The sequence below is a fragment of the Canis lupus genome, chromosome 25 (genome assembly GCF_003254725.2).
Source record: "Canis lupus dingo isolate Sandy chromosome 25, ASM325472v2, whole genome shotgun sequence".
Lineage (NCBI taxonomy): Eukaryota > Metazoa > Chordata > Mammalia > Carnivora > Canidae > Canis > Canis lupus.
In genome coordinates this window covers 13888033-13902480 of record NC_064267.1, presented here as the reverse complement: position 1 = coordinate 13902480, position 14448 = coordinate 13888033, and the positions used below count along the sequence as shown (strand labels likewise).

The following is a 14448-nucleotide window of genomic DNA, read 5'->3' as shown; positions in this document are numbered from 1 at the left end:
ACCTAACTGGGTGCTTTTGTGATGTCATTTAAAGCATTTACAAACCCTTGGGCACAGTGTTCATGTTCAGCAGGTTAAGGCTTTTTTTTTTTTTTTTTTTTAAGCACCTATGCTGTTTCCCTAGGTGGTCTCTGATTTTGGCTGTGACTCTTTTTTTAGGCAAGTTCTTGATGCTGTACAAATCTTCTCTGTTTTAAGAGGCATATTTCCAGGGGACCTCTTAAATGCACTGTTGTTGGATGAATTTAGTATTGCCGTATAATCGACCACTGGCTAGTTGCTTGGTTTTGAATCTTGGGCCTAACACTCATTGGCTGTGTGACCTTGATCAAATTCTTTCTCTTTGAGTCTCAGTCTCCCCATTTGTAAAATGGAGAAAATATATGTGTTAACTCAGTTGATCCTTGCAATCACTGCATGAAATATGTGATGTCAACCTTTTTTTATATATAGATGAGAAAACTGATGCACACAGAGTTTACATAACTTGCTCTGGGTTACACAGGACTAGCAAAGAGTCCAGCCGGGGTACTTGAGTACCAGTATTCAAGCTGGCTCTGGAGCTGTGCACTTAACCACTCTCCCCTACTGTGGACAGCTGTAGGATTGTTCCAGAGTTCCAGAGTGGAATTTGCAAGTGGATGGAATAACCGTAACAAAATGAAACCTTAATAGTTGTTCTGATTCTCCTCTTTTCTTGCTCTCCTTTTCTGTTTTTGTTTTTTTTTTTTTCTTTTTCATTCAGTGTCATAGTGGAAAGGCAGTGTTACCATTTGTACTGAAATATTTTCCTTCTGTTCTTGTCAAGGAAAATATTTTGGGCTTCTGTCTTAAGCTTCATGACATAATTATATAGAAATTTTTTCTTCAAATATTTAGCCCCCTTAATCACTGTGCATTCTTGTTTTTCATGCTCCTCTGTCCTTGTCCCTGGTTTTCTAGGTGGCCGTGGGAGACATTGTGAAGGTCATCAATGGACAGTACCTCCCAGCAGACATGGCCCTGCTCTCCTCCAGGTCAGGTGTGCGAGCGGCCACAGTGTTTGAAATAAATGTGAAGAACAATTAAGCATTAGATGGTGACTACAGGAATCACAAGCACCTCTTTTCTTTCCAACCCCCAGGCAACAGTTTTCTCTCTCTGGAGGGTTCTTCTGTTACTTGTCATTTGCCTTTTTGTTCCCACCTTTCTTTCTCCCATTCATCCCCTTGTGCTTTGGTAGAACACTTAGATTTATTGATTTATTTTAGTCTCATAGGGCTTCTAGGCTATTCTTCATTCATGTGATGCTCCAGAGCAGTGGCGTGAGTCCATCAGTAACACGAGATTGCATGCAGCTTTTCTGAGGCTTGAGAACCAGTCTCCTGGTGAGTCCAGCTAGGAGACTTCCCATGGAGCCAGGGACTCCTTTACTAACTGCTCAGAGATCCGGGCCATGTTTGTAGGCTAGACATGACCTGCAGTTGGTGTTCTCCCTTCATTCGTCCACTCTGTGTCCCCCTTTATGCCCAAGGGCTATTGCTATGTTCTCCAGGTAATTTTGTGCTGGAAAGGTATCACCAATCACTAAGTGACATGAATAATGGACCATGCAGTCCTTGACTTTTCCTTGGCTTGATATATAAAAGTATATATCAAAGAGGGTATGCTACAATTAGGACATGAATAAACTTCTTTTTATGAGTTCAAAATTAAATTTTATGCTAAGACTAAAACTTCTGTGTTTATATGCTGCTGGGAATCCTAGATACTCATACTGTTGGCATTTTCTTTGAATGCAGACAGTGTTTCTTTCATTGGATTTGATTTTACATTTTTTTTATGCCTTAGCATGAATTTTCTGCTCGAGATAAAAGGTTTAAAAATAGGATCCCAGGCCTATAAAGAAGGAAAAGCACCATATACATACAGCAGGACTCATATTTATCCCTATTGATTGGTAACAACAGAAATAGTGAAATGTGGATCACTTGACAGTTTGGTGTATGAGCTTTCACTGTAACCCTCAGAAAACCTAGTTCTAATATGAGTTTGTTTGAGTGGATAGGGTGTTTTCAGGATGCTTATTAGTGTTTGAGTCTGTACATTGTGCTAAGCACTCTGCTGAGTACATCATCCCATCTAATCTTCCTCCAAACCCTTGCCATCCCTACTTTATGCACAAGAAAATAGAGATTAAACAACTTCCAAGTCCATACAGCCTATAAAGGTAGCAGTAGGGGATTTTTAACTTAGCCAGTGGGTTGCAGACTCCATTCTCTTAACCACTAACTCTGCATCTAACCTCGATGATTGGAGGTAGCAATACACAGTATCTGCCATTATTATTGCTTTTCTTTAAAAAAAAGATTTTGTTTATTTATTTGAGAGAGAAAGAAAGCATGAGCAGAGGAAGTGGCAGAGGGAGAGAGAGAAGCAGACTCCTCGATGAGCAGAGAGCCTGACAACAAGGCTCTATTCCAGGACCCTGAGATCATGACCTGAGCCTAAGGCAGACACTTAACCAACTGAGCCACCCAGGCACCCCTGCCATGTTTATTGTTATTCTTCAAGTGTTCTGTCCTTAAAATTAGGTGTTTTGATTAAAAAGTTACCTGTTGACATAGTAGAAGGTGCCAGGAAGACAAAGCCTGTCAAGCCTGTGTCTTCATTCCTGAACTCTGGCTGTAATGTTTTTCAAAGGATGTGTTTGTACCAGCTGTGTCTAGGGTAGCTATTTTGGTCAGGAGCAGGCCAAGTCTCAGACTCTAAGGGTCACTCAAACACAGTAGTGGGGTCTGAGTTGGCACATACTGTGTTTCCCTTAACCCACCAGTCCTCTTCTCATTCTTTTTCAGTTATTTCTGCTACCTAAGTTCAAGTAGCCATTATATGGGGGCCATAAAGGTGGATCATGGGGCAAATAACTTTGTGTTGGTGTTGAGCCTCAGAGACGAGTGTCTTTCTGGTCACTTACTACAAAGGTTGTTGAAGGCCAGTCAGCAGACACAATTTCCATGGTAGAGACTTTGTGAGCTATGAATTTGTGGAGGAGACATGACTAAACTTTGACTTTTTAAATTTCTCTCTCCATAGTGAACCTCAGGCAATGTGTTATGTTGAAACAGCTAATCTAGATGGAGAGACGAACCTTAAAATACGTCAGGTAAAGTAATCTTTTATGACTTGCGTTGTTATGGAGGTCCAAACTGTGAATTTGGTCTGCTGTACTAGTTAGTCTTTTTCTAGAGAAAAATGGTCTGTTAGAGTTATGCCTTCACTGTAATAGAACCCATGGGAAACATGTGCCTTTAGTATGAAGGGAACCCCTTGAGAGGGACAGCAGAGTTAGAAAAAGTGAGCTTCACTCATGTATGGATTACAAAGGGTATCTTGCCTTAATTTATGTCTTAGATCTGTGTCTGTTAGTGCAGGGGGGAAGAGATCCCATCATCTAGGTTGAGCCATGTGGTGAAAAAGGCATCAGCTATATGGAGAGATGCTCTAGACAAGCTCTGGACACCTTACTTTACATTGTTGTTGTAACTGAGACTTTAATTCTAGAGAGTAATATATTAGACACAAAATTTCTATATAGAAGTACAGCCTTAAAGCTGTTCTTACTATATATTTTAATTCTAGAATGAAAAATGTTCTTTACTATAATATGAATTTTAAGCATTTGGCATTTAAATTTTCTGTTACATAAAGTTGAATTTGATAGTTCTGTCCACCTGTCTTTCTTTTCTACCTTAGATACTTGATTTAGGTAGATTTTGTTTGTTTGTTTAAAGAATTGCTAAGTATTAGAAATAATACTGGTACGAATAAAATACTATATTAAAAGAATGCTTTATTCTGTTTTTATGAATGTTTTTGCGTTTGTATTAAAGTAGAGCTAATAGAGTGCTCTGTGCAAGGTGCTTGAGTACGTGGTTCCTTGAACATGGATGTTCCCAACATAGTGGGAGAATCTTTGCACTTCATTAAATTCTTTGTAAACTTTTGCATTAGGTGCTGTGGCAAAGGCTGCCTGGAAGTCTATATTGAGGCTCTGGGAGCTTGATTTGTTACCTTTCCCAGTTACTCCTGTTTTAGATGATACATTATTTCCTTTGGATTAGCAATGGGGATGCTGAATGTTGTCTTTGACCCTGGAAGATTGTATTCAGTTTCCTCTTTTGGTTTAATGTCTTAGGGTTTAAGTCACACTGCTGACATGCAAACAAGGGAAGTATTGATGAAGTTATCTGGAACTATAGAATGTGAGGGACCCAACCGCCACCTCTATGACTTCACTGGAAACCTGCATGTTGATGGGAAAAGGTAACACTTTAGTTTTTCTTCGTTTTATTTATTTATTTATTTATTTAGTTAGTTAGTTAGTTAGTTCTTAAATGGGACCAGGAATTACTGGAACCTAGGTAAAATATCAGTTTGTTTTTTTGATTTCATAATATTTTAAAACCGTGAAATTTCTTGGTTTAGCTTAGATATGAGAGACTGAGCTTTTCCTGAAGCACAATTTCCATCAATATAAACCTTCTTTCCCTTAAATTTAAGGAAAAAACTGATTTTTGTCAATAAAAACAGCCTGGGTCTGTAATGAGATTATCGGCACTGACTGTTTTTCTGTGTGTATTTACCTACCAGGAAGGAGAGGTGGTTTGGGCTGCGTAAAACTTTCTAGAAAAGCAGAAGAGAAGCATGTCAGGTCTATAAGAGCTAATCTGTTTATTAGAGAAATATCTTTTTTTTTTTCCTTTGGCTAGCATTCTTCTAAGAGCATTTGTTTTTATTGAGTGGAAGGAACAGCAATTACTCTTCCTTTGGAATATTCACTGCCCTGTGGTCTCTATTCTGTTGTCTTCGTCCTCTTGGCATTTGTTTGATTGTTGGAGAGTCATTTTTGTCATTATGTTGGGGTGCAGTTTCTTCCTTCTGCCTGTCTTTAATCTGTATGCTCCTTACCGATTCTTCCCACCTTTATATTTTGAACAGACCCAAAGGGAAGGACCTGACTGTGGGAATCAACCCAAAATAACTATGGCAGTTGTGACTGGTTTCTTGGTTTTCATTTAGCATGCAGAGCCATTTTGAATTTCTAAATTATCACTCAGCCCTTTATTTAACCATTAAGTCATCCTTGACAAATTTGATATTCTAGCTTTATAGTCTAAAAACTAAACTGAGTTTTCTAAATGAATAAGCTTCTGGTTATTTTAGCAATTTCTTTTTTGGGTGTGGAGTTCTATAACTGGGTTATAAAAGAATACAAATCCCTCTAACATTTTCTAAGAAAACAATATATGATAATAATATATACATATATTTTTTTCTTGTAGTGATGAATTGATAGGATAAAATATTTTTTTGGGTCTTTTTTTTTTTTTTTTTTTTTTTTTTGGTAGATGAAGGCAGTGGTAACCTTTATTGCTCCTGTGTCTCAGTGAAACAGTTCAAATTTGACTAAAAGAAATGATCGAATTAATTGGTTAATTGTGGGTTTATGTTTAAGGGGGAAAGCTCATGCTCATTTATCAAACTATCATTAAATATAAATGTTGTTTCTTATTTTTAGCCCTGTTCCCCTTGGGCCTGACCAGATCTTATTAAGAGGTACACAGCTTAGAAATACTCAGTGGGTCTTTGGCATAGTTGTTTATACTGGACACGACACCAAACTCATGCAGGTAAAACATTTCTATGCTGAAAAACAATGCTGATTTCAGTCTTTATTTTTTTCTTTCCATTTTTATGGAGTAGAGCGTGCAAATACAGAAACTGCATTTAGGGAGTTCAACTTTGTCTGTGAACCTAAATTCAGAAAGGAAGTACCTATTATTTCTGATGCTGGGGTAGTTTTTCCTGGATTTCCATTATTGTATCAGATGTTTGTTACCTCTTGCTTGAAATATCAATGGTCTTAATTTTCCAGATTTAGGGGGACAATCAGTTCTAGCTTATCCTCTGGACTTAAGTGGGGATTCATTCTAACTTCTTTATTTCTCTGCTTCTCTTCCTCACTCCACAAATTAGGATTTTATAGTACATTGTTCTTTTAATTGAATCATCGGCAATTTAAAATCAGTTATTTTTGAACTAATGTTTATTGTTCATACACACAAAAAAATTAAGTTAAAATGATTTTGCTCTTTCTCCCTGTTAATGATTTTTAAATGATTTGTGAATTTATAGCAGCCCTCATTTGTATTATTATTATTTTTTTCCTCATTTGTATTATGATATATTTTGCCAGACAACTTTTGAAATTCTGTATAAATCAGTGTCCCAATGTGTCATTTCTTATATTTCTTTGGTATCTTTTGGATCTTATTTTGCTAATGGTTGCTATTCATGAGAATCAGCTTTTGAGCTTGTCTGCTCTTTTTTTTTTTTTTTTAATCACTTCCAAAGCATGTATTTGACTGTGTTGAACCAAGTCTTGAAGTAGGCTGTGTGGATACAGTAGTGAAAGGCTCAGCTCTCAACTTCTGGGAGCCACGCAGACTAAGGAATTGCCATGTAGAATGATTACTGCAGTATGTGTCATGACAAAGTGCTGTAGATGTTTACAGAAGGGCCAAACAACCCAGGGTTGGGGCTGTTAGTTGACTAGATGCTCAAAACCCATTTTAGATGGAGTGTTATAGAGGGAGGTTCTGTGTTGGTACACTGTTTGAGGTAAGATGATGGAGGAGGAGAGAGTTAAATGTTCATTATTTTAGATGAGGTGATAGACCCTATGTTTACCCCAGCTGGGAAATGCAATATAGACAGGGTGGTGGGTGGTGGGGAGTGTGGGAGATGGTGGGCATGAGAAAGCTTCAGAGACCTGTGACATTTAGACTGTTGGAGTTGCCTCACGACAGGTTGATCAGTGTGTAAGGTGCTTGTCTTGGAGTTTCTGGGGGTGAAAAGACCAGGGAGTGAGCCATGGGAGTAGAAGCTAATGGTAGAGCTAATGCTAGGAGGCCATTTCATGCTGGGAAGTAAAGGACTGAGAAGACAATGCATCTGTGCTCAGTGCTGAGATTTTGAAGATGGATAATGGCAGAGCCAAGGCCAAGATGGATACCATAAGCTAACTGCTCACCTCTTCAGAGGGTGAGGGTTGTGGCTGAGAGGTTGGTAGCTTTATTGAGGGAAGAGTCAGAAGGCAGTGTAGCCAAATGGCATGAACTTCATGAGTGAATGTTTTAACACAGCATCAGAGGCATAAAGTGTCAGAAGTACTACCAGCTTCAGATTCCAAGACATGTGAGTCTTCACTGGAGCATCTTCTGCACAAGGGGCTTCAGGGAAAGAGTGCCCTCAGCAGGATGAAAAGCTCCGGAAGGAGGATGAGGACATGGAGAATTTTCGGTCCTGGGATGGGAGGGTGTGTTGCTGCAGAGGGAGTCTGTGCGCCAGGGTGGAGATCCATTGCATCTGGGAGAACAAATTGTTGGTGAATGCTCAGGCCCCTCTTGGTTGGATCAGGATGATTGAGTATATCTGAAATGTGTCTCATCTGTCCTTCCTGCTAGATCCTCACTGGTTCAGAACTGATTGGAAAGTTTAAAGTTTGTTGGTTCTGAGTAGCTTGTATATGGAGGCTTTATCTTGAATGGTTTAGTGCTCTCCATCTAGTAAGAATTCTCTGACTTCCCAGGCCAGTGCCAGCAGCTATGTCTGATAGTTGGAGGTCCACTCACATGTCACTTCAGTTTTTATGATGAAGTGTCCGGCAAAGACTTGGCTTACATTTAAGTGGGCCACAAGACCTGTTTTGAGATTGTGCATATTACAAATTTAACCACTCTCCAAGGTTCCTTGTATACCAGTTGTTTTTTTCAGGATGACACTGGAAGTGCAGCTTTTTAGCTAAGGTGTAAGAGATAATTAAGTCACACCTAAAAATGATCCCATCATCTTTTCAGTGAGCAAGGCATGCACAAAATTACCTCATGGAAGTTTATATCTCGTGAGTGAGATAGGCACTTCTCTTTGCACCTGCATGTGATAAACCTGTGCAAGGCTTATATGTATAGAATTAATAGTATATAGAATGACGGAAAGCCCCAGAAACATCTGCGCTAAACTTGCTGTGCCTTTAGAACTGAAACACGAAGTAAAAATAATGAGCTTTCAAGAGGAATATAATAGAACATGTAGAGCTGGAAGCTATCCTGTTTGTGAAATAATATTTTTTTGTCTGTACTTGTTCTGCTCGACCACAGAGAGGAAGCACCATTACTTTAGGGTTCTTCTACTTTTTTTGTTTGTTCTATAAACTCTTACCTGTCTTCTACTCTTCAAAGTTCCCTTATTTCAAGTTCACTGTAGTTACACTTGGAAATATTTTTAATATTACTGTTTCTACTGGTTGATTTAATGGGGAAAAGGTATCATCACCTTAATTATAGCAAATATTTAGTGCCCACATACCTAGTTCTAAGTAATCTGCATATATTAACTCATTTATTCTTCATAGTGGCCCTGTGAGGAAGATGCTATTATTGTGTTCCTTTTTAGATGAGGACAATGAGACCAGGTGTCTAAGTAAGTTAATGAAGTTATACACCTACCCAGTAAGAGTGATTTGGGATTCAAACCTAGGCAGTCTGACTCTTGAGTACACGTTCTCACTAGTTACTCTACTGACTACTTTCTTAGGAGGGCAAAAGTGTATAGAATTCAGATCTGTTATAAACTTTTCAGACTCTAACATTTTTGGCTTTTCTTTTTTTTTTGTAACTATGAGTAAAGTTTTAATTAAATACACTTATAAGCACTGGTTTAATGGCTGTTTGTAATAGCAAAACATTCTAGGAAACCTAAATGACAATAGGGATGATTCTGGAATTATATATAGCCAATTAATTAAAGTTTTGATTACTTTTATCACTATTAAAATTTTGTTAAATTAACAAACCATGAATTTTAATAGTGATAAAAATAATCAAAACTTTTTTTGGCTATATAACTGTATGTGTTTTAACATGTGTATAGATTCACATAATTACTAACATATTCATGAAAGATGTTATTCGAAAGATGCTTATTTCTATTAAGAACTCCATTACTCAAAAGCAGCAATATTTTCTAAGAATTGTATAGAAGAATTTAAAATGCTAGTCTGAATTTAACATTACCTGCTCATCATTGCATGTTGAAATGTTCAGGGAATGGGAATAAGTAGGCAGAGGTTGACTTTCTACAAAGTGCATGTGATAAAGTTTTGGGCTCTTACATTGGAGGAGTCCTAACCTTGTTAACTGGCCAGAACTCAACCACTGGAAAAGATCAGAAGCCAGTGAACTAATGGAGTCATAGAAATGATGCTTATTATAATTTTTTTTCTGCCTGTGCCTACAGTGAATGTGTGTTAAAAATGATAAGATCATGTGTTTTAAAAGCTTGGGATAGGCACTCTTGGAACTGGTCTGTTGGATTCTTCGGTGAGAGCAGAGGTAGTATGTTGTCCCCATCAGCCTGTAGATGGGATTTGATTGATGGATCAGCCTTCACTAGTAGATTTCCATTTAGAAGTTTAAAGGACTTTTTAAAAAAGTCTGTAAAGGACAAATAATTCAAAGAACTGAAGTGAAAGGGAGAAAAGTGAATATAAAGAAAGATACTGTTGTTCTGTTTAAATGTTGAAACATTTCAAAACTTCCATTAAACGGGTTCTTACATGTCTCTGCCCCTGCAGAAAACTAGGCCAAGATTGTAGTATTTGTGGGTTTGGGGATAGAATTCAGAAAACTGTTTCAGTGATGTGGTATGAGCTTCTTGAAGGAACTTAGGGATGAATTGCTCTCTTTCTTTTTTTTATTTTATTTATTTATTTATTTAAAGATTTTATTTATTCACTCATGAGAGAGACACACACACACACACGCACACACAGAGAGATAGAGAGAGAGATAGAGACAGAGACACAGGCAGAGGGAGAAGCAGGCTCCAGGCAAGGAGCCCAACGTGGGACTCGATCCCAGGACTCCAGGATCATGCCCTGGGCCGAAGGCAGGCACTAAACCTCTGAGCCACCCAGGGATCTCCACTCTCTTTTTATTTGATTTTATTTTCATGTTGTGACTTTATTCATATTCTTAATTTTTGGAGGCAATTTTCATCCTAGCTCTTTTAACGATCAGACAAGTTGAGAACAGTGAAGTGTGCTGACTTAAATTTTGCCCAAGGCACCATTTGTATGGCTAGTTAGTGCCTTTCGAGCTTCCAAATCACCTGATTTTTGCAAATCGGTGTTAGTAGTAGAGAGATCGGTTTGTGATTCCTGCAGACTGAAGCTCCTGTGTCCATCTTCCCCTATCCAGTTCTTGGCTTCTGATCTAATCCAGGCTCTGTTCACCTCTAGGAGTGGATTATTACCATCTTCTGGGTTACTGTGTTAGTTTCCTATTGCTGCTATAACAAATTATACAAATTGATAGCTTAAAATAGCACGAAGTTGTCATGCTATCAGTTCTGTAGGTCAGAAGTCTGATAGGGGTCTCATCCATATCACGATGCCCATAGGGCAGCATTCCTTTCTAGGATACTCTAGGAAGTTCTAGAGGAGAATCTGTTCCTTGCCTCTTCCAGCCTTCTTGAACCGTGCCCGAATTTTTTGGCACATGACTGTCTTTTTCTATTGCCAAAGCTGGCATATTGCATTTCTTGGGCTGTTCTTGTGTAACCACATTTCCCTCTGACTGTAGCCAGGAAAGAATCTCTTCATTTTCTGTTTTTAAAGGTCTATGTGGGTTAAATTGGACCCACTTGCATAATCCAAGATAATTTCCCTAAGTCATATCCTTAATTTTGTTAATTTAAACTTTCTTTTTCTTTTTTTTTTTTAATGAGAGAAAAAGTGACTGGGAGGGAGGAACAGAGGGAGAGGAACAAGCAAACTCCATGCTGAGTGTGGAGCCTGACACATGGCTTGATCCCAGGACCCTGAGATCATGACCTGAGCCAAAACCAAGAGTCAGATGCTCAACCTGAGCCACCCAGGTGCCCCAGTTGTATCCTTAATTTAATCACATATGCAAAACCCCTTTTATCACGTAAAATAATGTATTTACAGGATCCAGGTATTAGGGCATGGCCATCATTTGGGGAACCATTATTTTTCCCACCACGACAATCAGAAAATTTTTAGTAAAGTGACTTCAGGTGCATAACTGTTTAGTGAAACTAGTTCCATTGACTTTTCCAACACTGAGAGGATATAGTTTCAGATTTTCCACCTATGTGCAGAGGTCCTCGAATCTGGCTTTAATGAATCTTTCTGATTTCACTTGCCAATACTGGATTCTCTTCCAGCCGGGATTATCTCCTCATCTGCCATGAGAAATCAGCATGTATTTTTATAGATGGTTAGGCTGTCTTCCATTTTTGTTTTACTTTCCTGTCAACATTCTGTTTATAATTCAAGAATGCACTCATGTTTCTCACATCCACTAGAGCTTTCCTGCTTGTTTCCTGTTCACACACATTTTTCCAAATGAACTTTGTCCATTCATTTATTTTGATACCTATTGATGTCAACACCTATTTTGCATTTTTTATGTGTATGTGTTTGTGTATGTCTTTTTTCTCAATTTTAAGAGGAAACTATACTGCAAAAATAGTTCTTTGTATATTAATTATAGAATTATATTATTTTGAAGATTCAGTCTAGATTTTTATGGTACAGAATCTTTAAGTTTCTAGTGTCTCTTGAATTAATAACATTCTGATATCTTTTAAACTGATTTTAAGTAATTTAGAACTTGTTTTCTATGATTGCAAAAGTAGCTAATTTTAAACTAAAATGTAAATAAGTACAGATTGAATCATGAGGAGTCAAAATGTGTTCTTTATTCAAAACTAGCTGTTCATTCAGAAGTATGGTGCATGTTTTAATTTCATTGGTTATTTGTCAAAAGTACATTCTTTCACTTTTTATTTGTTGAATTTGGTTAACTTACCTCCTTTTCTCTCAACTCTTTAACTCAAGCCTGTTCTATGACTCTTATTCACTTTCAATGCTATTGTACAGAATTCCACAAAGGCACCTCTCAAAAGATCGAATGTTGAGAAAGTGACTAATGTGCAGATCCTGGTATTGTTTGGCATCCTCTTGGTCATGGCCTTGGTGAGCTCAGTGGGGGCCCTGTACTGGAATGGATCTCAAGGTGGAAAGAACTGGTACATCAAGAAGATGGGTAAGTGTGAGGATCGAGTGACTGTTGATGTAGGATAAAAGTAGGACCACTTTTGGAAAAGTATGGTTTATGTGTGGTGGCCATGCCATCCTTCATTATTTTGGCTACTGTATAAAAGGCCAGCCTCCTGAAAGATTAGGAGTTGTGGGATGAAATGAAGATGGACATATGGAGTTGTTTTATATTCAGATGATTGTATTTTTAACAATTTTTAAAATTATTTTCTTCGTAGTTGCTCTTGGGGTTGCAATAAATGTCTTAATTTATCAGCATTTGCTTCAGATGAATACTAACTTAATTACAGTAAAATACAGAAAATTTACTCCAGTATAGATTCATTTCTTCCCTTGCATTATGTTATTGTCATATCTATTACATATATGTTACTACTCCAGTATACGTGTTATAATTATTGCCTTACATTTTATAATGTCTATTTAAGCAAAAAGAAAAAATATCCTTACAAAGTTATTTTATATGAACATACTTATCATTTCTAGTATTTTTCATTTCTTTCTGTAAATTTAAGATACCAGCTTGTGTCATTTCTTTGCTTCATGTAGCTTTGTCCTCTCATTCGTTTGTGCTGTCATTGCTGTCATATATATTACATCTGTATAAAGTCCAATGATGTACTTTTATATTCATTTTTGCCATATTTTTTAAATTCAAAGGAAAGGATAAAAATATGTAATTGTCTTTTATAGGTGATTGTGTTATTACCTTTACTGATATCCTTTGTTTATGTGGATTTAATTCCCATCTAGTGTCATTTCCTTTCATCCTGCAAAATTTCCATTAGTATTTCTTGTAAGGCAGATCAGATAGCAACAAATCCTCTATTTTTATCTTGGGATGTATTAGTTTCTCCTTTTTTTTGAAGCACAGTTTTGCTAAGACAGTGTTCTCAAGAATTGTAGAATTCTTGGTTGATGTTCTTTTCCTTTTGGTACTTTGCATATGCCATCCTACTGCCTTCTGGCCTCCATTTTACTGATGAGAAGTCAGCTGTTAATCTTACTAAGTTTTTACCCTTGTATGTAAGTCGTTTTTCTATTGCTGCTTTCAAACTTGTCCTCAGTTTTCAGTAATTTTGAGTTTGTTTAGAGTTTAGTTGAGCTTTTTGGATATGTACATTAGTATTTTTCACCAAATTTGGGAAGTTTTCAGCAATTATTTATTCAAATATTGTTCCTGCCACATTTTCAAACTCCCTTCTCTTTCTGGTAATTCCATTATGTACACTTTGGTCCACGTGATGTGACCTTAGTTTGTGTTAATTTTTCCTTATTCTGTTTTTTTTTTTTTTTCTGTTCTTGAGATTGAGTAATCTCTTTTGATCTATATTGAAGTTTGTCTGTTTCTCTCTCCTGCTAGCTCACATCTACTCTTCAGTTCCACTAGTGATTTTCTTTTTCTTTTCAATTTCAGAATTTCTGCTAGGCTCTTTCTTTCATCTCTTTATCAGTGTTCTCTGATCAGTCATTGTCATCATAATTTCTTTTAATTCCATAAAAGTTCCTTTTAGTTCTTTTTTTTTTTTAGGATTTATTTATTTATTTATTTATTTATTTATTTATTTATTTCTGAGAGAGAGAGAGAGAGAGAGGCAAAGACACAGGACGAGGGAGAAGCAGGCTCCATGCCAGGAGCCCAATGCGGGACTCGATCCCGGGACTCCAGGATCGCGCCCTGGGCCAAAGGCAGGCGCTAAATCCCTGAGCCACCCAGGGATCCCCTCTTTTAGTTCTTTAAATATATTTATAATAGCTTCTTTGAAGTCTCTGGTCCATCATTTGGGTCCCCCTCAAGGGCAGTTTCTATTGCTTGTTTTTTCCTGGTTCTTTGTATGTTTCATATTTTTTCGTTTTTTTTTTGTTCTTGAAAACTGGGCGCTTTGGATAATATGTTCTGGCAATTCTGGATTCTGTTTCCTCTTCCTCGGGCTTGTTGCTGTTTTTGTTTATCTATTTAGTGACTTGCCTGGAAAAATTCTATGAAGTCTGTTTTCTCCTGCAGTGTATAGCCTCTGCTGTTACTGCTCAGTTTTATTTCCATGTTTTGACTTTTTAATGCCTTTAAAATGTATAGTTTAAAGTATAGAGTGGGTTTTAGTATTTTCACAGATGTGCAACCTTTACCCCTTACATACTTTAGAACATTTTCAGCGCTGTAGAAAGAAACCCTGTCCTCATTAGCATTCTTCTTGATTTTATTTTTTAAGTCTGGATTCCTAAGGGTAAGCATAGCTTAGAGGTTAGCCAGTGATTGG

The 14448-nt window shown here is 37.3% G+C and overlaps 1 protein-coding gene across 16 annotated transcripts in view; it reads left to right on the top strand.

Moving 5' to 3' along the window:
* ATP8A2 (ATPase phospholipid transporting 8A2) overlaps positions 1 to 14448 on the top strand; it is a 569987-nt gene that overhangs the window by 144777 nt on the left and 410762 nt on the right. For all 16 annotated transcript variants that reach the window (XM_025462677.3, XM_035717600.2, XM_025462679.3 and 13 more), the window contains 5 exons: positions 943 to 1016; positions 3076 to 3145; positions 4178 to 4305; positions 5561 to 5672; positions 12011 to 12176. In XM_025462677.3, the coding sequence (XP_025318462.1) occupies positions 943 to 1016; positions 3076 to 3145; positions 4178 to 4305; positions 5561 to 5672; positions 12011 to 12176 (550 nt within the window). The remainder of the gene's footprint in view (positions 1 to 942; positions 1017 to 3075; positions 3146 to 4177; positions 4306 to 5560; positions 5673 to 12010; positions 12177 to 14448) is intronic.